The sequence below is a fragment of the Balaenoptera musculus genome, chromosome 3, assembly GCF_009873245.2.
Source record: "Balaenoptera musculus isolate JJ_BM4_2016_0621 chromosome 3, mBalMus1.pri.v3, whole genome shotgun sequence".
In the NCBI taxonomy this organism is placed as follows: Eukaryota; Metazoa; Chordata; class Mammalia; order Artiodactyla; family Balaenopteridae; genus Balaenoptera; species Balaenoptera musculus.
In genome coordinates this window covers 80,736,067-80,761,987 of record NC_045787.1, presented here as the reverse complement: position 1 = coordinate 80,761,987, position 25,921 = coordinate 80,736,067, and the positions used below count along the sequence as shown (strand labels likewise).

Here is a 25,921-nt window from a genome sequence, read left to right as displayed (position 1 = left end):
CCTCAGTAAAAGCCAAGCCAAGGCATGGTACAACCTGAGTTGCAAGCTTCTCTCTGGGTGAGGGCAGAGATCCAAGACTTGGAGAAGGACTCTGAAGACTAGAACCTAGGACGGGGAAAGTGCCCCGGCCACACAATACAATAGAACTAAAAAACAAAACAGAAAACAAAGAGTAGAGGGGAGGAGAGGGTGAAAATCAGGCTAAATGCACATTACTAAGACTTTCAGAGAAAAGCTTGCTCTTCCTTTTTTTTCCCTTCTTTTCTTCCTTCCTCTCTTCCTTCATTTCTTTTCTCCTTCCTTCCTTCGTGTGTGTGTGTGTGTGTGTGTGTGTGTGTGTATAGGTGTACTTGCGTTTGAAAAGGAGGTCCTACTTTTCTCAGAATCCTGTCTCTCAGCAGGGAAGTTCAAGTGGGATTGGAGTTTCCTTGACTCCTGCGTGAGGAGTTTCCAAATGGCAATGAACGAGTCACATAAATATCCATGAAGTTCCTAATGACACCTCTGTCATCACTTGTTTCCTGCAGAATCCTGAGTCGGGGTCGTCATCCACCACCCACGCTGAGTGGGCGATCGGCTGATCTGCTCGCGTGTGTATTTGTACTTTCCGGATTGAGCGGTGCACGGAATATAAAAGGTCCTCCAACTCCTTCCCCCTCCCTCCCCCATTCACTCCACTTAAGAGGGCGTGCGTTTGTGTGTGCGCGCGCGCGTGTGTGTGCAAAGACGCTTGGAAGAAGGTACCCCTCTTGCTACCCACCACCAGCTCTATCCGACAGAGCAGGCGTCTCCGATCTGTCCCCAGCTGAGGTGTCCTCTCCACGCTGATGCGGACTATCTCGGTGCTTCCTTGTCCACAGAGCTAACGCTTTGGTGTCCCGCGAGGGCGACCTGACGTCCTAGTGCGCTGCTCTCTTCCCACGGTGTGCGAGCACTGGTGCGTGCGTGTGTGTGTACACGACTGTGAGCTTGTGAGCTTCCTCTCTCTGCACAGTTCAGGCAAGGCCGGCGACGTTACTCTCCAAGCAGCCGCCAGCGACGAAAGGCAACAGCAGCCTCCGCCCCTGAGTCCCGTGATTGGCTGGTTTTGTTCATCATTTCCATGCTAGGAAAAGGGAAGGGCCAGTGACGCCCCCGAACCCGGCTGCAGAAGCGGCCGCCACCTCCAATGTACAAGGTGTCTCTTCGGAAAAAAACCTGAGCCCCAGGGAGGCGGCGAGGAGCGACCGGGTTAGGGCTGGCGGGAACCGCGAGAGAGTGCGCTGGGCAGCGCTCGAGGACCAGTGGGAGCTTGGCCGCAGAGGACCCTCGAGACCTGCTTCTGAGATCCCAGCTCCACGCTCTCCTCCCATTTTACAGATCCACCCCCCCACTCCCCGCGACTACATCTCCCCAAAACGGAGCCTTTATATGAAGAGAAGGTGAGGGAGCTGGGGCAACCACGACTTTCCCGGGCACCCAAGATGCGCTCCATTAGGAAGAGGTGGACGATCTGCACGATAAGTCTGCTCCTGATCTTTTATAAAACAAAAGAAATAGCAAGAACTGAGGAGCACCAGGAGACGCAACTCATCGGGTAAATGCAAAGCTTCATTTTAGGATATGATAAAAAGTCAAGCCATAAATGAAATGTGAATATAGACGACAGGGTGAGGGTTGGGGTAGTATTTGTGTTGGTGTCAGCTTGTGAGTGTTTAGTCTCGTGAATTAAATAACAAAGGCTGTTGCTGAGGTGTCTGTGATTCTCTACAGCGGGTTCTCAGTACGAGTTCAACTTGCCCTGTGCGGTGATAGTGACAGTTGTGTTGGTGCTGGGGCTCGCACGCCAAAGAAGTCACTGCAGAAGTGTCAACAAAGAATGGGTGCCCTTGTCCTTTTAGTCCCAGGGCAGAACTCAATCTAGATATCTTTATTCACCATCTGGTTGCCCTTCCTTCTTTCTCTGCCCTATCACTCTAGGGAGGTACTAGAGAAAGCTGGCTTCCTGAAAGGCTGAAGTTAAAGCTCAGAAAGCAGGAAATGTGTCTCCTCTGTTTCTTTACAATTCTTTGGCGTCGGGTAGATTCTGTGTATCATAATTTGAGTAGAAACTCCAGGTCAGCCAACGATACTTCCTTATTTGCTGTCCGTGGGTAAAACCCATGGGCGTCACGGTTACAGTTTTGGAAACTGGGTGCTGTAGCTTCACACAGACTATATATTTCTGCTCTTTAGTTTGTCTAGATGAGTTCAGAATCTTCCTCCACCGCAGTAAGTTCTCTAAATATCACACTTCCTTCCTCCCTCCCCCCGGCCTCCGTGTCTTTGAAGTTTACCCAGGAGGTGGTGGCAACTTTGTGTTGCTTACATAGCTTGGAAGCGTTTTCTGAGGATGTGAACCTGGTTGTCAACTCTGTTCAAAGTCCTGTTTCGGAAATCCTGCCTCATCCGGAGGCGTCTGCTATCGCTATCGGAAACTCCACACTGGCAGAGATGCCAGCCTGGTTTTTATTTTCCCTAAGATTTATGAAAACCAAGATAGAACCCTTGCCGTTGGGGCGGGCGGGGTCGGGGGTGGGCGGTGGACGGGACTGCTAAAACGTGTGCGCGCATGCACACACACACAAACTTAATGCACTCCGTTACTTAATATTCCTGCTCCTCCCTAAGTAATGAGAATTTAAGTGAGCAAGACGCCGGCTTATCTTTACAGAAGAAATTGTTATTTTATAGAAAATTAACATAGAAGTACAGTCGAAAGGGACTGGAAGAGAATGAAAAAGCTAATAAGGGATGGGCTGGCTGATTGTTATGCATCAACAAATCTCTAAATGGTCTATGTTGGGGGGGAAAAACGCCGAACTGTATGATGTCGTTAACACAGGGAGTGGGTGGGTTGAAAATTCAGCCTAGCTCGATTGTCAGAAAGGGCGGGGGTGTGGGCACCCCCGGTAGACCTGTGCTTCCCAGGCAGACAAAGGGGTCTTCAGGAAGGTGGTGAAGCGGCGCGTGGGGGAGAGGCGGAGGCTGGGGCGTGGGGGTCGAGGCTCTTTGTTCCCTTCCCGGCTGGTGGGCTCCGAAGATATGCCTGAGCCCAGACAAAGCGGCCGAGCCTCGCCAGGACTCTGAGGTTCGGGCTCTTGGCTGGCAACCCTGGAGAGCGAGAGTGGGAGGGACGAGTGAGGCGAGAGGAGGCGCCACACGCCACCCCGGCGCCCTCTCCGGGCCTCCCTTAGCCGCCGGCAGGAAGGAGGAGCGCATCCCGAGTCCTCCGGGTCAAATAACCGACGTGGGATGCTCCTCATTTCCCGGGCGACGTTCCTCCCGTGGCCTTTCCCGGACGCCGCCGGCCGGTGCGCGCTGCCCAGGGCGCCGAGGAGGAGTAGGAGGCGGGCGCAGGCAGGGGCGCGGCGGTCAGGCCAGCTGGGGGTGAGGGGATTCTCTTGCACCTTTCTCGGGCTGAGCCTGCTTTCCCTGCTCCTTCCGAGATTGCGCGGGGCGGGCGCGGGTTCATCAAACAGAAGCAGAAGTGCGCGGCGGAGCAACTGCGGCTCCGCGAGAGCTGGCCGCGAGGGTGGAAGAATGAGTGAGGAGACGCGGAAGCCTTTACTGCAGGAATCAGGCCCCCTTTAAAAATAAAAAAAAAAAAAGATAATAATAACTGCTGCTCAGTCGGCAACCGGGCTCCTCCTTCCTAATTAAATCCCGCAATCACGGCCGTGCAGGGCGAGGCGGCGCGCGTCTCCCGGTGCCCCGCAGCGTCGGGGCTGCCGCCGGCAGCTCTTCCCTGAGCCCTTGGGGTTGGGGCTGCCGGCGGCAACGTGAGGACAGCTAGTTCCCCCTGAGCGCTGTTTCGCTTTTCCCTCACATGAAACGTTCAGAGGAAACGCTTGTGATACCAATTTATAATTGCGTTTCAACTCCAGAATAGTGCTTCTGGTGGGGGAGTTGACTCATCAAACGGCCTTCTTCTCCTTGACTCTTTCTACCCAAGCCACGTGGAGGCACTCGTTTTGAGATGAGTAAACTAGAGTGGCGGTTTGGCCCCAGAACCCAGGCCGGTAATCAGCAGTGAGGTAAACGGCAGTCCCTGACCTTTTGGGGGACACTGCGTGCCTTGCGAGTGGGCAGCGGATTCAATTAAGGACAGTTCCACAGTCCTTGTATCTTGTAACATCCTCCTAGATTCATGTTTAGCTTCCCTGCTACCATTTTGCAATAGCAGCAGTTTCTTTATCTATTCGACCTGCCTCCGTTTTAACACTGGAGGTCCCATCTAGAGTCAGTGTTAACATGGTTTTTGTACGCAATGTAGAGCAGTCATTCCACAGAGGAGGAAAAAGAACAGCAGCCCAGCTTTCCTACCAACCATCCACCTTCTCGCATCTCCAGAGGAGTACTAGCAGCATGTTTGTAATAAGGAATTATTGGAGAACAGGTCAAGTAATAATTGGACATTTAAAACTGTTTCCTTCGAAGCTAACATATCAATTGCCTGGTCTGTTGACTAGTAAAGTTTAACTGAAAGGGCATGAGGGGTATGAAGTGGTCTATTCTTAATTGATGTTTTTTTCTTAATGGGAAAAATGGCACTTGCCTCACAACTGGCCTGTAATTTTACTGGCTCTGTGTGCTCTTTGGTGTAATTAGAAATATGTTAACTTAAGGGCCCTACAGATAAAAATATGTGGGTATACTCATTTAATGAAATAATGTATTTGAAAGTGTAACAAACTTTAATACCAAATAGATATTTGCTTTGATTATTATTCCTTAAAACTTGCTACATACTCTTTTCCTGGGTGACTTTAAATGACACTTTAACTTACTTTTCTTACTATCTACAGATTTCCTTTTTAATTTGACTGTGTACTTTAGGTTGTCTCACTAGATGATCAGCAGTATTAGTTCTGAAACTTATGATAGAAGTGAGAGTGGAGATAAGCATTCATACTTAGAGTATTATCACTGTTAGCAATGTTAGTTCCAGTTTGTTCTAGGGTGGAACACACTCTTGTAACTCAGGAAACCAGAATCCGCATGTTACTTCATATGTTATATTTGGAATTCTACTAAAAGCCATAGGCTGTAAGTTAAGGTAGTACATCTCATCTTTATTTTTAGTTGTTTGGCACTTAGGGAATGAAAACACAAAATTGCCTGCTGTTTGTGTTCAGGCTTAATTTGATGCAAGTTCTTTTCATTTAAATGACTTAAATTTTTATATTAAAGAGAAAATTTAACCTAAGGGAACACATTCATTCCAAAGCCAAGTCAAGAAGAGCTTCCAGTGGGGTTCGTTGCAGGGCTTTTGGGGACCTAATTTCATGAACCAAAATTAATCATGTGTGTTATGTACTGCAGAATTAATAGAATAAATTGTAGTGATGCCTGGCAACTCATACTTCAAAGAAAAATCTTTGTAAAGACTAGTAATATAACTGCTGATTAGCTTCTGTCACTGGTATCGCATAGATGACCATCTAACTGGGTTTTTCTTAGCTCGATATAAGCAGGGATACTTTATAATATATATTTCTTTATTTCTTTTATATGTTGTGTAATTATCCCTTTAGAAGTACGTATTGAATCTTCCTGTATACAGCCCCATCCGAGAAATGTTTTCAGTGCAGCTGTTTAGCACTCGTGTCTGATCTGGGATGAGAAACTAGTAGGGGGTGGCAACATCCTTCATGCCTTGCATTCACAGGAAGGAAAAGCCTATTCCAGACCGAGTACTACCAAGGTCACAGGCAGAAAAACCCCTTGGGACTCATTTAGCCTTATACAAAGAAATTTGCTCCGGAGCCTCAGGTTGCTGGCAGTCTGGCCTTCTCACCCATGAATTCCATTGACTTCAAGAAGTGTGACTAGTTGTAGCTATTTTCATTCAAAATTCTTTCCAGTGGTAAAAGTCTGAAATTTGACTTATCACCAGTTCAATGAAAACAGTTCAAAGAGCAGAGTAATGTGGTAGCATTTCATTAATATAAAACTGATTTACACTTTTAAAGCACTTTTTTTAAATCTTAGAGTTTCTGAAAAGGCGCCATACAATATCATAGCAATCATTCTGCCTTATAAAAATGTATCTTTATCTACCCGTCAGTAAAGCAATCTCCCACAGATATTTAAAATGCCAGCTTACTTCTATAAAAGTTTATTGGTGGTGAAAATAATTATTTTAATTGTAGCAATCTGTGGTTAGAAAAAGATGATATTGACAGGACAGTTAGTTATTAACAAGATGAAGATGGGGAAGGTCCCTACCCCTAGAAATGGTGCGAGTTTGTGTCCCTACTCTTGAAGGCGTATCTCCAAAAGTGTGAAGATTAACTCTGTGTATATCCACATTTTCATTCATATGTAATAGTTATTATCATTAGACGTGTAATATAAAAATTGACTCGGGGCTACTGAGTAGTAATTGCACCCTATGTTTCCTTGCATCCTAAATGACCTCTATAAAATGACTATTATTAGCCATGCCTAGGCATGCAAGTGTATCATTTTCATCAGTAGCACAGTTTAAAATATTAATTTTTATAGAGTTCTAAATTTCACAGGGAGTAGTTGCATTTGATGCTTTGAGTTGCTTCAAATTGGAACTTCATGTTTAAAAAAGAATGCAAACCAAAATACCAAACTATCAGCCTCCAATTACAGAATTCATCTAGCAGCTGTTGCACAGGCAATGTTTCCATTGATAGTAGGGGAGGATTGCCTACATAATAAACACAGATTTAGACTTTGTGACTGAGCAAATAGTCATGTTACTTTTTAACTATGTTTCTGAGATTCTAAAAAATTGAGGTGACATGTAATGAAATACAGATATTGAAAGGGCTATGCCATAGAGAGGTGGCTTTTTTATTCTCTGAATCCGGGTTTACATGTATAAAGTACCAAGGAGTAGTCTACTGAACAATGAAGAGGTTCGTCTATAAAGGTCCTAATGGTATAAATGCGATCATAGGTGTCTGTCACCTACCGCCAACACCCCTGCTAGTAGCATGCAGCATGATATACTTGCCTGTTGCTATTAACTGGTGGGGATAGCATAGTTAATTATTTGATAAAACAGAAAATACCAGTAATAATGGCTACTGAATGAGTTTTCCCCGCATGGCAATCTCTATCTCCCCACCACCAACTATCAGGGAAGCATCTCATTGTTGAGATGTTTTGAGACCGATGTAATTTTAGAATTAGCACTTCAATTGTGTTTTATAAATTACTTTCACGTGCAGAGCTCCACTTCTCACAAAGTCAAAGCATATTAGATAATGTTTTTGCAATTTTCAAGGTAAGGTAAAGTCACGGTGGCTTTACCACCGTGAAAGAGAATATTGTCAAAGGACATACGGGCTAGCAAGTGATAGAATCACAAACATGCCCAGATCACCTGATATTCAAAGTCTTCTTACTCCAAAACAAAAGCTCTTTCCATTATGTCTGTATGTCTTCTGTGACAATCTTAGGAGTCACAGTTACACAGATGTAGGAGAATTGGCCAAACATCCTGTCTCTATTGTTAAACACAGCAGGGGAGGGAGGGACTAAAGGGGAACAGAACTTTGATGAGAATTTTTTTCCTTAAACACTGCAAAGGTCTTTTCTTTATATAAAAAGTTTTATTTCAAAAATAATAAGTAAAATAATAAGTGTAAATGATTCTCCTGATAAAGTCATATTCACCTAATCTTTATAATACCTTTCATCATGCTTATACCTCTTCTTCCAACAGGTAGAAAAAGTTGTATCTACAAGTTGTCACCAGTAATCTAAATCAAATTATGTATTATGCTGTTTATACAAAATGCTTCTTACTTTCACAAAGCTGGCATTGTGATTTGTTTCAGAGATGGTGAGCTGTGTTTGAGTCGATCACTTGTCAATAGTTCGGATAAAATCATTCGAAAGGCTGGCTCTTCAGTCTTCCAGCATTCTGTAGAAGGTTGGAAAATCAATTCCTCTTTGGTCCTAGAGATAAGGTGAGTTCCTTTAATAAGGCATAATAAATTTCATATCATGTTCTAGAATACATTGGGCTTGGCAAACTTATATTGAATGCTTCATTTATAGTTTAAGTATGAATACTTCAGTAAGAGTGAACAGGCTCTTAATGTTTCTCACTGAAGGATGTGAAACTATAAAACAGAAATCATTATACAGCCAGAAATATAAGGATGAATATGTGAGTTTTTAATATACTGTCTTTATACTAATGAAATAAAATGTTCGACAGAATCCTAATGTTTAACACACTTTTCTTTATTACTCAGGATGGACGTATATTTTGAGAATTATCTTTAACTTCTCTAAAGTCTTTATACTGATCTTGTGTTTTCTCACACTGGATATAAGCAGAACCTATTCAACTGCCATTTAGCCAACAATTATAAATAAATTTGACTTATTCTATGAAGGGGTATTTCTATGTGTGCTCCTGTAATAAAAGTCTCAATAATTACACCCTAAATAGGTAACAATTAGCAAATAAGGCTTCCAGAGTACAGGTTTATTCTCTGTAAGATTCTGGTATTTTCACTTAGATAAGCTCTTGAAATCAAACTCAGTGCCTACATATATCCATTACATCTTGTTTTCTTCAATTATAATTCTCTAATAAGAAAGTTAGGGCCAGACCTTCCTAATTATGGAGGAAGCAAGCAGATCATTTTCTCTACAGTTAAGTTGCTGTATTGGTTGGTATGTTTAAATCAGCATTTCAGTAAATCAGAACTCTTTAAAAAAGTTCAAGAGAACAGCCGTCCTTTACATAAAAAAATCATTGTATTTTTCTAGTATTGGCAAAATGCTAATTACTCCATGATTGGATATGAACACACAGATTTTGTAAGAGTAGGTTAGTGGTTAAGAGGGTAAGCTGCTGATCTGCTGGGGTTTCTACCTCCTCACTTCTTGGATCACATGTACATATAATGTAGATTATAAGCCCCTTTAAGGAAGAGTCTACGACCTTCATCTTTAGAGTATGCATCGCAATTCATAGAATGCATTGCAGCAAAGGCACTCACTACATGTTGAAATATAGTTGAAAGAAGGTTTGGAAATTAAAAAGAAATGGGTGCCATGGAAATGCAGGAATGGTGAGACTACTTTGTTTTAAAGCTTTCAAAGTGACTGGAATGGAGACAGGAATCAAACCATGGCAATGTCAAGTGGTGTATGTCTGGCTATTTTTAGTTTAGGGTGAACTTTGTGTATTTGTAGGCAGAGTGCAAGAACAGTGAGATGAGTAGCATGTGATGTAGTGCAACTCTGACAGAGTTTATAAATTGGTGTCTTCTGTGTAGAATATGTTCAGCAAGCAATATTTATTTCAACTGGGTAAAAAGAAACTTAAAGCAGTACTAAAAAATTAGCAGATTCCTTATAAAAGTACAGATTTTCATATACTCTTAAGAAATTTTAAAATGTGACAACTCTGGACCTGTGTTCCTCCTGAGAACTCTGGCTGAAGCCAACACTAACCACGAGCTCTCCAGTTTGACAGTTTTACACCTGGAGCTCCCTTTTCTCATGATACCTACCTGGTGTCTTCCTCACTAACTCATACTCCTATACCCACATTTGAATTTAGAAACCCTGTAAGAGATGAGATAATTATGAGGAAAAGGCTACAGGATATGGAGCTAGATGGGGCCATAAATACAGTGTGGTTGAGTTTAGCACAGAGTAAGGATTTATGTTTCTTAGAAGTAGATTGGAAAGAGAGAAATATGGGGGATTAAAAAAGAAAATATTTGATCTCTGAGGATGCCTATAAAGAGAACTTTCAAGTTTGAATGATTTGGCAAGAAAGGTGTCAATTATGTAAGGCTCTGTAGATCAGGTAAAGGAAAGTAATGGAAGAAAGTAAAGTGAAATAAGAAATTGTAACAGTTTAATATATCTAGCCATGCTAAATGATATATCAGATAAAGTCTAATAAATAAATTAAATACATAATTAACAATAGTTTAATCAATATATCTGGCCATGTCTTCCTAGTCTCTATGAAAAAATGGATACTATAGATGTGCATGAGGCTATATCTATTGCTATTTTTAAGATATTCAAGCTAAGGGTATTTAACATAAATTGACCCAAGCAATTTATTATTGCAACTTTACAAATTAATGAGGGTTGCATTCATATCTTTGAGGGTGATTTGTTTTCAATTATAACAGCTAATTATATGAATGAAATGTTAGTACTCTTCATATGGTTCTCCTTAACAGATAAAGAAGTAAACAATAAAACAGTGAGCAAATATTGAATAAGACATACAAAGTTGTCACTTCCTTACAAGGAAATAATAATTTGTAAAACCATTACTGTACAATGTACAAACAGTTCATAAAAATTATAATTGCCTATAGCTATAGTGACTAGTAAGTATCAATCAATTTGACACCTATAATAAAACATTTAGAATATAAAAATACCTGATTATTGGCTTAGCTTTCTTTTTAAGTCATACTTGAAACTAATCTTAAAGTATTTTGGTTATTTTCCTTTGTTTTTTCCCCACATCTATAGCATTTATGAAGAACCACATTATTTTGTGTCTATGAGTGGGTGTGGGCATATTTTACAAGTGTTTTCAAAATTCTACTTTGAAGCTTTTGATTAAGACGTTACAACTAATCATTTTTGATCTTACATGATTGAACTATGCTTACAAATCTTTCTCATTTTAAAAATCTCATTAAACTTAATAATGCACTTGTGATATTCCTAATAAATTATTTATCTATTTGCATTAAAATGTGAAACAGTCACTGAAGATAAATTGTTTTTCCCTACATTTGTAGACATGATTTTCTTTCTTATTACTGATTCTTCCAGCCCTATATGCACTCTGCCGCTTTCATAAGCACATCAAGAATTGATTCATATATATTCATCAAACAACTGTACCTCTGGGGAGTTGTCTGAGAGAGACGGTTTCATGTATTAGTTCATTGTACTTGGAAAATTCATCAACATTTAGGGAAGTTCATGCATTCCACAGCTAACTTCACAATTAAACGAATTAGCTTGGTTAAAGGCTTGATTTTATTGGTAGTAGTTCTTTATTATTGTAAGCTAAGAAAGGATACATTTAAGATGTATCAGATATTGTGAGTATATCTGTGAACATTGTGCTGAGAAATTATCTAGTCATGTTCAACACTTGTGACTTGACTTCTTTTTATCTTCGTGTTGTTTCTTTCTTTCCCCTTCATTTTTCATATGTTGGATAGAAACCTAAAGAATTACGTACAGTACCAGATATGGATGTATAGAAATGTATGAGCTCAGCTACTCATCAGGACCAGAATAAGCACATCATAATTAGTCAGCAAAAATATTTTCAACTCTTAGTGTCATCATATATCGAAGTTCTTAACCAGATAAGGTTTGCAGGTTGCCTAAACATAATTGCAAATTTATATGTGCTTCACCTGTCAAAAAGAATTTGCTGTTGCATGCATTGATTTACTTTAGAAAAAGGTCCACATACAATTCAATAGCGCACGTCGTGGGTCACACAGCTTGTTAGTCCCAGAGTCAAGCTTCAAAGCCAGGCCTGACTGTGGAGCCAGAGCTCTTATTATGAGATAAATCTTTTGAAAGACTATTGTTTAATACTAAAAATGCATACTATTAAAATGCGTCTTTATGAAGTACAGAGAAGTTGAGTTTTTTGCTCTAAAATAATAAAATATAAGATAGTATTCATCCAATATTACCAAATGCTGGGCCAAATATCAAATGTCTATCTGAGGTGTAAATTAAACTAAAAAGTGCTTTTCTTCAAGCTTTTTTGAGACAATTTTGCCTTTTCATTTGGTTGTGTTCAGGGTTTTTCTTTTAATACTAACTAGAATATTTTTCCTATAACAGCTAAGACCCTTAGCTCAGAAGCCCTAACAAGCTATAGGTTATGTTTTTTTCAGAGCTTCGAGGCATATTGCCTTGCAGAAATAATCTTTTGAGACAAAAAAGTGTGTTCTGTCTGCTTTTTGTAGGCATAATGAAACACTTGGCATTTCTTAAACTTTTTTTTTTTTTCTTTTTAGTAAACTATGTCAGTAACAACTGAATTGATTCACTGATTTTTGTCTGGAGTCAAAAGTTTGCAAAAACTGATTCCTAATATATGTATCACTACCTAATTTGTTTCTCAACTTGTGATGCATTCCAGCTGTAAGATTTGCCTCACAATACTTGCTGATGGAGTCAACAATGTCATTTAGATTAAATTTTAGTTGCCACAGCACATGTGCTTGTTGTTGACAGGAAACCTACAGAGAAGAAAGAGTGGCACCTGGTGATAGGTTAGCTATATGTAACATTTCACAAGTGAAAACAATGTTTAGAAAATTAATTCCCCAGGACTCTGCAGCTGCTATTTCAAGTGGTGGGTGATGTTGAAAGGGAAGTTCTACTTGAAATTTCAGCTGAAAAGTTTCTGTATAGAATCTATTCCTGTCAGTTTCACAGTCTAAACCAGTCTTTCAGTTTAAGCCAGCATTGCCTAACAAAAAATAATCTTTATGACTAATTTTTTAGTCTTACCAAAAGTGAAGCATATTTCCTGATTTCTGTCAGTTATCTTTATCGTTAAAACAGTTGCTGAACTTAGGTGTTTGCTTTTCGAATAGGGTTTCAAAAGTTACGTTATGCTTAACAGAATGACAGAGACCTGTAAGGAATCTTTTGTTGTTACTGTTCTTTTAAGTCACACACAGAAAACACAATCCTCTGCTTTAAAAATCTGGTAGTAACTCGACCACCTATTACAAAAACTTATACTGGTACAGCCTGCATATTAAACATCAGCTTTTGTTGATTCATGCTTCCTTAGAGCCCAGAAGTTAGAGTTTTCTTTCTATCTCTCTCATTCTGAAGTAATTTTAACTTGCTGTTTTCATTCATATCAAGTACCTTTTGAGCGAAGCATATATGTTCTCCTTGGTAGTACTTAACGTGTTTTTTTCAGTTCAGCATAAGTACAAGAGTTTTTCAGGCTTCCAGTGACATTTAGTTAATTACATTTAAGCACTAGTTTTCTTCTTTCTGTTTTTTTTTTAAATAGATTTACAGTCTGAACAACAGTTAGACTTAGCAAATCCATAGAACTTTTACAGTCCATTAAATCTATAATCTAAAAATACCTACAGCCTACTAGGGAGAAAAAAAAAACTAACTTTACTGTTACCAGAAAATATTAAGCATTTTATCAATATATTCACTCATAGTAATTATTTTCAGTCTTTCTTGCATCCTACACCAGGAATCTTAGCTCAGATAATTTTCCACGTATAGATCTAAGCCCTAAAATGGAAACGAAAGTTTGGTTCAATGCAGGAAAAAGAACAAACTAGACACATTCAAGGTCCCCCTCCTCCCTTTTCAGTTTAAAAAAGCAAATTCAACACTAACAATTGTTCTGAGTTTTCTCTAAGAAACTTACATTTTTATATTTTGATTAGTCTGTGTGAATTGGTATTTTGTATTCTGTCTTGGAAAATACTTTTACTATTTTTTACTGCTTCCATTTAAAAAATAAACTACTGTTGAGCCTGTAAGACAGCATTGGAGTAATACATGTAATAGTATCATCTGTACTTAATAATTATTTATCACATTAAGCATTATTTTCTTCCTGAACTCTTACAGTCCACTTTTTAAATATCAATTTTCCCTAAGAATGAATAAATTAAAGGTGTTCTCTTATACTCAGATTTAGAGGACATATGTTTGAAAATATTTTTGCTGCTAACTTTCTATAACACAGCAAAGGTTCTGTGATTGCAAAGTCCCTCTTGCTATCAGTTGACAAGCGTTTAAGTGTTAACTTTATGAGAAAGGGGATTTTCCTCTTTTGGATTTCCAAGCTAAAGAGTCTTCTTTGAAATCTGGACCTCTATTCACTTCATGCTTGCAAACATGCCACTACTGGTGAGTTGCATCTTCAAATACTTACAGCAACCCCTTTAAATTATGTTCAAAGGAAAATGATAACACCATCTAGTTTGGCGATCTGACCACATCCGTGCAGTCTTCATTTTAGAGTCAAGCTTGTCATTTTCACAGGAAATGAAAAAAAAAATTTTTGTTGAAATACAGGTGTCAGGCATTATTTAATTTTTTCACCAAACAAGTAAGTGGTAGTTAATTTGTACAAAGTTTGATTGCTGCTCTTGGTGCTAGCTGTTAACTTTTGTGAAGAATCACATGTGCTTAACATAATGAAAGAGTTCTCAATTTTCTGCAATTCATATGCTCTATGGCTGCTGATTTCACCAGCAATTCTCTTCTTATGCAGTCTGTACTTTGTTAAGATGATTATTATAATGCCTGATAATTTCTATTAGTTTTAAAATTTCATTTGTAGGGCATTTATATAGATTTTCCTGTACAAATTTTACTCCTTGCAAACCTGATATTCCAAATATTTGAGAAAAAAATTTTTTAAATGGTCTCTTTCAGAGAGTTGATGGGTGTATTCCTTGTGTATAAAATCTGGCCAAATAAAGTATTCAGTCATCTGGTTTCCTAATTAGATCACACATTAAAGTGGGACCTATTTAAAGCAAACCAAAATAAAGAAAACAAAAGGAAAGATGAGTTAGTTATTTTACATCCCTCCTTGCTAGTCATGCTTCTGGCTTAGGAGTATGATTTGGGGAATTGCCCTTTTGATGGAGTGATAGGAAGAGATCATATTTTGTGCTTAATAATAAAATTTATAAATAGTGATGGAGCTTAAACAATAATAGCATTAGAGGAAAATATGTCTGTCCTATCATGAATGTTATAATAATGACATTGTTTTGAGCATTCTGAAAATTCAAGCTTGCAGTTAAGAGCACTTCAGTAAGTAATATCCAACTTCCAACCCAGAAGACTGCTTTCTCAGATTGCTTCTGGGTGGTATATGTTTGGTAGCGTGAGGATCAAGCAATCCCAAACTTTTGTAAGCCAGATTCATAGATTTCTTTGTCAATATAATTCCCTCAAAAACTTACTAGGCTCCTGAGCTATTTCTTTGGAGTTTGTTCCTGGTATGAATAACCCCACCTAAAGATTGCTTCTGAACACAGTTCTTTAGCCTTCGGATTCTCCCCTAATTTTTCTGACCTAACCCTCCTTTTCTTCAGTTTATTGGCAGCTACTCTTAAGACGTTTGAATCTATAGACTTAGGGGAGAAGACAATATCCTTCTTGCTGCTGGCATGGCTCTGATTTATAGTTGTACCTCTTGCTAATTGGATTATTGGAGTCATTTAGGAGGTCCCAATTACTGGACTCTCACACAGCTTAGATTATAGGCCGTTGTCAGAGATATTCTCCTCCACTCAACTTGCAACTTGGCTATTTCATGTCTGACTTCGCCTCTTAGTTCCTTGCTAAAAGGGGTAACCAACATAAAACAACATGCTAGCACCTTTTAACCAATTATCCAAGAGCAACAAGCTTATTACATATAGGATATGACTCCCAAGTTTTTATGGACCACAGTTTTATCAGGTGCTATTCTGTATCATGCCAAGAGTCACCAGCTTTCCAGGCAGCCATATCTATTTTCTTATTTTCCGTCATCTAACTTAGCATATGCGTATATGTGTATGTAGTATCTCATATCTTTTATCAGTTTCTTTATTAGTTATGGGATAGGCTAAGCTTCCATAAAAAAGGAGACTTTAAAATACAGTGAATCAAACAAGTCAGAAGTTTATTTCTTTCTCCTATAGTGATGCCCTTGATCCACTCATATCCTGTTTAAGAAAACTAATTCATGTGACCACACCCAGCTGCACTTGGGTTTGGAAATTTGGAAATGTTCTAGCTGAGCATCAATGTGGCCAAGTAAAACTTAGAAGATTCAAATAGGAAAAGAAAGAAGGGAAGAAAGAACACTGAGGAACAGTTAGCTATCTCTGCCCTGCAAGGTCCAATGTTCTATCTGTCCATCTTTTCCTCTAATATGGCCATCTTATTTCCTGAATTCTTGAGCTTGGAAGAAAACTTTCATATATATATATATGTGTGTGTATATATATATATATATATATATACACATATACATATATATACACATATATATAGTGCTGTAGTTTAACTTTACTTCAAATAATTATAATATACACATGATTTCAATAAATGTTAATAATTTTATTGGAAAATTCAATCCTTTTAATAGAGTTAACTAAATTATGGTTCTAAACAATTTCAAGTTTTTCTATTCACCTTAACTAGACAACACTGAACAAAATAGATGATTATAGATAATTAAGGCTGGCAGAATACTGTCTAGCTAAGGCAAGTCAAGTCATGGCAATAGTATTTCATTTAATAAACTTTTCTATAAATTTTGATAGGAGGCCTTTTTCACTCCACAGATAGGTGTGTATACTATACATCTATTTACAAAATCATTGAAAAACTATGTGCAAATGATGTTTCAAAAATATATTTTATTTCCTTTAGAATCTACTTAATTGGTTGGTTTAGTTACCACCTGAATATTAAAGGTTAGTGATTTACCAATTTATATCTTATCATATGTTACTTTGTAAATGATATTACCAGTCCTTGGACATGTTGTCATTAATGGAAAACTTTGCTTGTATCTCAAATATAGGAAGAACATTCTTCGTTTCCTAGATGCAGAACGAGATGTCTCAGTGGTCAAGAGCAGTTTTAAGCCTGGTGATGTCATACACTATGTGCTGGACAGACGCCGGACACTAAATATTTCTCAGGATCTGCATAGCCTCTTACCTGAAGTTTCACCAATGAAAAATCGAAGATTTAAGACCTGTGCAGTTGTTGGAAATTCTGGCATTCTACTAGATAGTGAATGTGGAAAAGAGATTGACAGTCACAATTTTGTAATAAGGTGAGCTTTCTTTTGTTCCTAAAGATTGTAATTTCTTCAAAGACCCTTTACTTAGGACTAGAACACTGGCAGAAATGTTTAAATCTAATATTAATATTATGAATTATTGAAATCTCAAACAAATATTTATCTGTGTAGTATCCAAATTTACACTTACCCTGGAATGTAAAATTAAAATTATTATATCATTGAAAGAAAAGATGATCTCATAGCAATAAGATTCACACCAGCTTTCCTTTTTGGCCAAATGACAATTTTATTAAATATAATACACAGAAAAACTATTTTATTCACTAATAGAAATAATTATTTATTTCTATTAGTGAATGAATTAATTCACTTAATTAATTACATTCATAATCCTATTTATATTCAATAAATTATATTATTTTATTTATTCATAAAATTATGAACATTACTATGCAATGATGTAACAGATATAAGTTAATTTTACTTTTTTAATGACAACTATTTAGCGTAGTCTAAGAACATAATTTAACAAGGTTATATTTGATAGCTTGGACCAAATTGCTTTCATCACTCTTTATACATGGTACTTGTGTATGGTAGTATATTTTAGTTTTTTAGTTTTCTCACAAAATTAAACATAGCTATTTGTTTTTCATTGATGGTCAGCAGATATTTGATGAGTCATGTGTTTAGTTAGCTTGTGATTAACTGAAAAAAAGACAACAGTAGACTTAAGGTTGTAATGACAACAGATATTAATTAGCACTTTTTAATTCTCAGTATATCTAAATAGATTTTTTGGCTTGTTTTAGTTCTTCAGAAATATTTGCTGAATAAATGAAACGTATTTTGAAATATGAAATACTGCAATATAAAGATAGATAGGAAAGTATGCTGATTTGCCATGTTGACAAATAACTTGAAGTCTTGAAGCTATGCTGGAATCCCGCCATTGAAAGTATAGATCTTGAAAAATATCTTTCTGAACTATACTATTAAAAATAAATACAATTAAAAAAATAAATAAATACAATCATATATAAGTATTAATCATAAATAGGCAACAGTTTTTTATAAAAGAATAATAACCATGAAAAATCATAAGAGAATACTCTCAGGGAATACAATTCATAACAATGAATATAACTGCAAATATTTTGCCATACTATCTTTTCTCAGTTGGATGCAGGGTCAGAGATTGATTTGACATCAGTTGAGCCTTTAAAAACCTGAACTTTTAAATTGATTGAACTGAACAAAAAACCTTGTCAATATGTAGATATATAAAGAAAATTGTGTCCAAAGAGGAGACAAAAATATTTGATGAGGGAATGACAGTGGAAGTGGAAGTAATGAGCTTCAAACTTTGAAGTCTGTGTGAAGTATGGCTGTGAAGGAAGAGTAAGGCTTCTAGAATTTCTGAAGAGATTACAATCAGGGGGCAGATTAAATGAAGAGGAAAAGATTTTAGAGCACAGCAGAAATTGTTGCAAGGTGAAGAGAATTTGTAAGGTTGATTAATCCTGGAGGGCTACAGGATCCGAATGTGACTGACTCCTTGTTCCTGCACCCCTTTAAGCTTTAGCATTGGGATCTACATAACCCACTAGATTCAGCCTCACCTTTAACTCTGAAATTAAGATTGCAGTGTCAGCTAACACCGCAGTCAGATCACATAATTATCTCCTCTCTTTTTTTGTGGTGAGAGCAGTTAAGATCTAGTATTCTAGCAACTTTAAAGTTGATAATACACTATTGTTGGCTATAATCATTAGGCAGTGCATTAGATCTCCAGAAGTTATCTGTTTGTTGTAAGTCACTCACTGGTGTTTGAGCATAATCGAACTTCAAGAGGTTCTTTATACTTTTCTAAGCTATGATTATTTTAAAAACTTATTTAACAAGAGCACAATAGTGACCAATCCTGAGTCTATAATTGTTATGCTCTTACCAAGAAGTATAAAAAAATGAGGATAAGCATCTTAATGAAGGCATGAAAATTATTGCCGTAATTGTTTTTTTTTTCTTTTCCTCCTATTTTTACTGATTTCCAAAATTAGAAGTTGGAACGTTCTAGATTAAAGCATGTACTAGGGAAGTGTAGCCCAGGATTGGGATTCTGATTTTCCAGGTAAACTTTGGCAGGAATACATTTTGCATTAGAAACAAATAATCCCTGGAGAAAAACCTTTTTCTTTTGTAATAATACCTAGTTTGGAAATTCATCCCTTTGAGTCTCATGGACACAAGGGACTTCAATGACATATCACTACCAGACCTCCATCCTTCCTAAAATTCTAATCTTTCTCATGGCATCTGACTCATCATCTGTGTGCCAAATATCATTTCCTTCCCCAAGAGTATATGACCTTTTGTTACTGTCCATGTGTCTATTCTACTCTAGAACATCAAAGAGGACTTGTGCTTTAAACCTCAATCAAAGCCCTATTCCTTGAAATAGTTTGCCATCCATGTCAAACTGGTTAATATTGTTACAAATTGCAGTAACAATCTTTAAAAATCTTTCAAATTTCCCACCTTCCCAGAGCTGTATTGTGTGTATGCATATCAGCATAGGTATAGATAGTTTTGGTTGGTTGGTTGCATGTGTAACCTGTTGTTCCCAGTTTGTTTGTTTGTTTCCCATTTTTCTTGTTAGATAGTAAGTTTGTTATGAGAGAGATAACTTACACCTGATCAGCTTGCAGAGGGCACTGCTAGTTCAGTGACCCCCTCAAGGATCAGACTGACCCAGGTATTATGTTCAAGTTGACCTCTAACTTTATAAAGCAAAGCATTATTTTCAGATAGTATCTTCATTCAGCATTAGTTAGATTTTAAACTTTATTTTTCCTGAAAGTACTTTAAAGAAGTAAAATGCTATCTTCTTTGTTTAATGATGTACAGAATGCATTATCACATGCAAACAGGAATCTCTTACTCCAAACAGTTGTGCTATTGAGGAGGAGGACAAGGTGCAGGTACATGGCATTATTGTCCTGTGAAGTGTAGTTCTGGAGAAAGTTATTTTTAATATCCCACAATATTTTTAAATAAGCCAGTGAAAAGTGCTCATGTTGTATCTTTGCCCATGTAATGGTAACTATACACAAATGCAGACACACACACAGTGTCATGCATTTCCTCTCCTAGAAGAGATATTCCCTCAGTGGCTGTTTGTATCATAAGTTAATCAATTAAATTAAATGCTGGGTTTTGTGGGATATCATACAAAATAGGAGCTTAAAGGGAAAAAATGAGGATAAGAAAATCAATTAAAGCCTTACTTCGATTCTCTAATTACTGATTAAATATTGAACTAATTTGTAAAATCTAGGTTTCATATTACCTAAATAACAGAAAACTGGACATAAGAGAAATAATTTTATTTCTTAATAAAAATGCCTAAAATCATAATTCAAATAATAGTGTTATGTCCACTTGATCAGTGTTTTCTATATGTGCAACCCTCAAGACACTTAGTCTATAGTTCCTCAATTAGCGAGTGCCATGTTGTAAGGAAGAGGCCAGGATAGAGAAACATGGGTGGTCAGTCACTCACTCAGGTTGAAAATATCATGCTTTTCTTGACTTGCAATCCTGTCTGATAGGGAAAATTCATAAAGGATAATAAAGTTCTTGTGATGTTAAAGATCTTGTCATACAGCTCCGGATAAGCAAAAATTTAGTTTAATCTGGCATTGCTGTGTCAGTTATAAACCTTCTCTCACCTGGTAAGCATTAGAGACACTGTCCTATTGATATTAAATTCTATATTTTATATTTGGATGGCGTGACATATGCTAAATATTGGAAAGAGATGGAGTCAATGCTGCAGAGGAAAACCATCACCCAATATAGATTCCAGGGGTCTGAGGAGAGTTCATTGTAGGTGATATTGGATGAAGTTGTACGCCTTGCTATACTTTAGTTTTCTAATTTAGAAACTGAGATTATTGTATGAACTATTCCTTTCTTCCTTAGAGTGTTACAACTTACCTACTCACAGAAACCACAGAATTGTCTCTACGAAGTCTCAGCCCTAAGTTTACCCCATGTATAATTACTTATCTAAAGGTTTGCTATAATATTTCAAGAATCTAGAGTTTTGAAGACATAATACGTCCTTTATATATCACTGTAGGTAAAGGAAAACAGGGTTAAAAAGCTCCCTTCATGCAATCTGTTTAAAAGTATCTTTGAATCCCTTCTTGGGTCTTTTTTTTTTTTTTTTTTACTTTGTGTTAGGTGTAAAATTATTGTAACAGTGCATATCTTACATTAAAGAATACAACTATTTAGTGGTGAAAATTGTTTTGGATTTTGCAAAATGATATATAAAGTGCTTTTCAATTTTCCTGCCTTTATTTTTCACATTTTTTGGATATTTTAGTCCCATGTATATTTACAAAAATGTACATTCTAATATCTGTACTGTCTATACTCAAGAATTTCATAAACTTAACAATTGTGGTTTTCTAATGAGAACCAAAAAAATCAGAACTTAACAATTGTGGTCTTCTAATGAGAACGAAAAAAATCAGATATTTCCTAATTTTAATGCTGAAAGGTGGTGGAGAACAAATCCTCATTCCGCCTTCCCTGGTCTTCTCTTCCCCCCAGGTAAGAATGATGGGGCGTTCTTTCATTCTCTGGGCTGTCTGTGGGTAGTAGGAAATGTCAGGCAGCCTGTCAGTACTGGTTTTCCATAGAAGAGGGATCTTGTCCAGCCTCATCTAAAGTAAACCTGGTCCCACAGTGTACTAGCTTTGATGTTATATAGAGAACACTGGGGGAGGGGTTAATTAACAGTTGCAATTGGCAACTGATATTTTTTGACCATCAAATGCCACTCCTCACTGTGCTTAAACAGAGATACTAGAAATAATGAGTATGACTTGAATGATTCAGAAATGGTTAACTAAGAGCTGCAAAACACTTTTTGTTGCTGTTGTTCTGGCTGGCTGGAATTCCCAATTTAATTTTGTTTGTTTATTTCTCTCTTTCTACCTTCCTTTTCTGCATTCTGTCTTGTCCCCATCTTCTTCTAGCCTAGGCAACTTTGCTCGTTTTTCCTTTGTTAATCAACATCCTCAGTTCCTGCAGTGCTTGACCAATTCCCTTCTAATTTCCTCTTGGTTCATTTTTTTTTTCTTAAAATATAGGAACAGCAATGAAAGATCACTTAAAATATCCATTTAAATATATACATATTTATGTAAGTAAATCCTTGCTATTCAGATTGTGGTTCTGAACTACCAGCATTAACATCACTTGGAAGCTTGTTAGAAATACAGAATGTCAGAACTTGCACCAGACCTGCTGAGTCAGAATGTGCATTTGATCACAGTGCCCAGGTGATTCTTATGTGCATTAAGGTTTGCAATGTTCTGGAATTCTCAATATGCCTAAACAGTATGCTCTAGGGAAGCTGGGACTCGCCAACATGTCTGATTTAGTTAGCCTGTATCTTTAGGACCTAGTACCAAATTTGATACATTAAGGTATGTGCTATTTATTTATTGAATGAAAGAATTAATGTAGGAATTGAGAAAATTTTGGTTTGTGTTCATGTATTGTTGCCTTAGACACTGAATACAACATTGAATTCCAAAATTAATATGTAAGAGGAGTCATATATAAGGTCATTTATGGTCATTTAAACCCTTAAAATTAAAAAGAAAATACAGAAATATGATGAGTAGTATAGTGAAATGTCCTAGATATTGGGAATCAGAAAAGCTGGGTTCCTGACAATTACTAGAATCACTATGTTGTACACCTGAAACTAATATAACATTGTAAATCAACTATACTTCAATAAAAAATAAAATGAAAAAAAATTAAGCCAGGAAATGTAGTATTGGACAAATACCTTAGGTTCTAAACATGATTATTTCCAACGTCCAATGATATTAATAATAATAATAATAATAATAGGCCTATCATTTCAAAGTGATTTTCTAAGTATCAGATGGGAAATATAAATAGTAAAGAAATGCATAAACTGTAAATCTAAACTAATGTCAACTGATATTAAAGCACACCTTGCTTGAGTCAAATGTTGTAGTTGAAAGTTAAATTTATTACCACTTTTTCTAATAGCCATGACCATTGGCTAGAAATGCAAATTCTCTTTGTCTTATATAAACAAGAAGTCAAACCTTCCTCAAATTTATCAAATATATCAAACGTGTATATAGTTGACACTGAATAACGTATTAGATAATATGAAATGTGAAGACACAGGAACACTACTGAGATAGGAGTGTCTATAAAATCTGAGTATATAAAATTAGAAAGAATTGTAGTGAAGAGATATATTTCTTCAGGAAACCAAAGTAATAAGATAAAAATGTTTTACTTTATGATGATCTAGCTTCCTAAGAGAAGGGATGAGATGCTTCACAAAAGAAAAGGATGGAAGAATTTACTTACCTTGACTGATACAATACATTTTTATAACTCAATGTTCGATTCTCCACTGGTGGATAATTTATGGCAAACTTTAAATCATCTTTTTTGACCTTCTATGAATGCTAACTCTTTTATAGCAAAATAGACTCTTCTCTGGGAGAGAAAAAATATGCCTACTTTTCTACGTGTTCACAAAAATGGCCTTATTTTTTTCCCTTGCAATCTCACTGAGAATGTTTGTCCTTAAATAAAATGTTTTAACTGCAAACAACTAAGTTTCTGGTAGGGAGACTGGTGCAGGCATTAGAAAGATATTTTAAAATTCTTATTAATTAAAATAACCACTTTATATTTTAGAAATACCAACATTGCTTATGTGATATTTGCTATGTATATTTTCTACCTTATTTTTACTTAATGGTTTATTCATATTTTTAATCTGAAGTTTTATAGTCTTAAAAAAACTAATTATCTTTGTCATTTCTATTGATTTTAACCATAAATTTCATATTCTGGGTAGAAATCAGAATTTCTATTTTATTCTAGTTATTTATGGTTTTTAAAATTTTACTGAAAACTAAATATGGAATTTGTTATGGATTGTGATGTGAGGTAAGGCTCTAACTTTTTCTTGCAATCATGTCACTCCTTGGATAAAAAGATTTTATCTACAAGAGATACTTTTTTTTTAAATGGAAATGACAATGACTTGACAAACTATTTTAAATTTTAAAACGTTGTTTTAAAATGACTATCCCATTTTCTAATTTTATTGATTTGAGTCCTCTTGCCTTTTTTCTTGATGAGTCTGGCTAAAAGTTTATCAACTTTGTTTATCTTTTCGAAGAACCAGCTTTTAGTTTCATTGATCTTCGCTATTGTTTTCTTTGTCTCTATTTATTTCTGCACTGATTTTTATGATTTCTTTCCTTCTACTAACTTTAGGTTTTGTTTGTTCTTCTTTCTCTAGTTGTTTTAGGTGTAAGGTTAGGTTGTTTATTTGAGATATTTCTTGTTTCCTGAGGTAAGATTGCATTGTTATTAACTTCCCTCTCAGAACTGCTCTTGCTGCATCCCATAGGTTTTGGATTGTTGTGGTTTCACTTTCATTTGTCTCTAGGTAATTTTTGATTTCCTCTTTGATTTCTTCAGTGATCCGTTGGTTGTTTTGTAGCATATTGTTTAGTCTCCACATGTTTGTGTTTTTTTTTAGTTTTTTTCTTGTAGTTTATTTCTAATCTCATAACGTTGTGGTCAGAAAAGATGCTTGATGTGATTTCAATTTTCTTAAATTTACAGAGGCTTGCTTTGTTGCCCAGCATGTGGTCAATCCTGGAGAATGTTCCATGTGCACTTGAGAAGAATGTGTATTCTGCTGCTTTTGGATGGAATGCTCTTTAAATCTCAATTAAGTCCATCTGATCTAATGTGTCATTTAAGGCCTGTGTTTCCTTACTGATTTTCCATCTGGATGGTCTGTCCATTGATGAAAGTGGGGTGTTAAAGTCCCCCACTAATATTGTGTTACTGTCGATTTCCCCTTTTATGGCTGTTAGTATTTGCCTCATATATTGAGATGCTCCTGTGTTGAGTGCATATATATTTACAATTGTTATATCTTCTTCTTTGACTGATCCCTTGATCATTATGTAGTGACCTTCTTTATGTCTTATAGTAGTCTTTATTTTTAAAATCTATTTTGTCTGATATGAGTATTGGTACTCCAGCTTTCCTTTGATTTCCATTTGCATGGAATACCTTCATCCGTCCCCTCACTTTCAGTCTGTATGTGTCCCTAGGTCTGAGGTGGGTCTCTTGTAGACAGCATATATACAGGTCTTGTTTTTGTATTCATTCATCCAGTCTATGTCTTTTGGTTGGAGCATTTAATCCATTTACATTTAAAGTAATTATCAGTATATGTATTCCAATTGCCATTTTCTTAATTGTCTTGGGTTTGTTTTTGTACATCTTTTTTTCTTCCCTTCCTCTTTTATTCTCTTCTCCTGTGGTTTGATGACCACCTTTAGTGTTGTGTTTGGGTTGCTTTTTCTTTTTTGTGTGTGTATCTATTGTAGTTTTTGGGTTTGCTGTTCCCGTGAGGTTTTGATATAGCAGTCTATGTATGTACCAGGTTGTTTTAAGTTGCTAGTCTCTTTCCCGCCTAGAGGAGTTCCTTTAGCATTTATTTCAAAGCTGGTCTGGTGGTGCTGAATTCTCTTAGCGTTTGCTTGTCTGTAAAGCTTTTGATTTCTCCATCAAATCTGAATGAGAGCCTTGCTGGGTAGAGTATTCTTGGTTGTAGATTCTTCCCTTTCATCACTTTAAATATATCATGCCGCTCCCTTCTGGCTTGCAGAGTTTCTGCTGAGAAATCAGCTGATAATCTTATGGGAGTTCCCTTGTATGTTATTTGTCATTTTTCCCTTGTTGCTTTTATATTTTTTCTTTGTTTTTAATTTTTGTCAGTTTGATTACTATGTCTCTTGGCATGTTCCTCCTTAGGCTTCCTGCCTGGAACTCTCTGCACTTCCCAGACTTGGGTTACTGTTTTCTAAAAATGCAGTATTATAAACAACTACAGTATCTCATCTATCAATCTAACAAGGATATTTAAAATTCTTAGTATTCAGCATAAAGTTATACTGATGT

General features: G+C 36.7%; 1 protein-coding gene across 1 annotated transcript in view; it reads left to right on the top strand.

Moving 5' to 3' along the window:
* The first annotated feature begins 1,142 nt into the window (after nucleotides 1-1,142).
* ST8SIA4 (ST8 alpha-N-acetyl-neuraminide alpha-2,8-sialyltransferase 4) overlaps nucleotides 1,143-25,921 on the top strand; it is a 105,629-nt gene continuing 80,850 nt past the window's right edge. Inside the window, exons 1-3 of the mRNA XM_036848398.1 lie at nucleotides 1,143-1,576; nucleotides 7,842-7,973; nucleotides 16,625-16,882. Of these exons, the coding sequence (XP_036704293.1) occupies nucleotides 1,464-1,576; nucleotides 7,842-7,973; nucleotides 16,625-16,882 (503 nt within the window). The 5' untranslated portion in view covers nucleotides 1,143-1,463. The remainder of the gene's footprint in view (nucleotides 1,577-7,841; nucleotides 7,974-16,624; nucleotides 16,883-25,921) is intronic.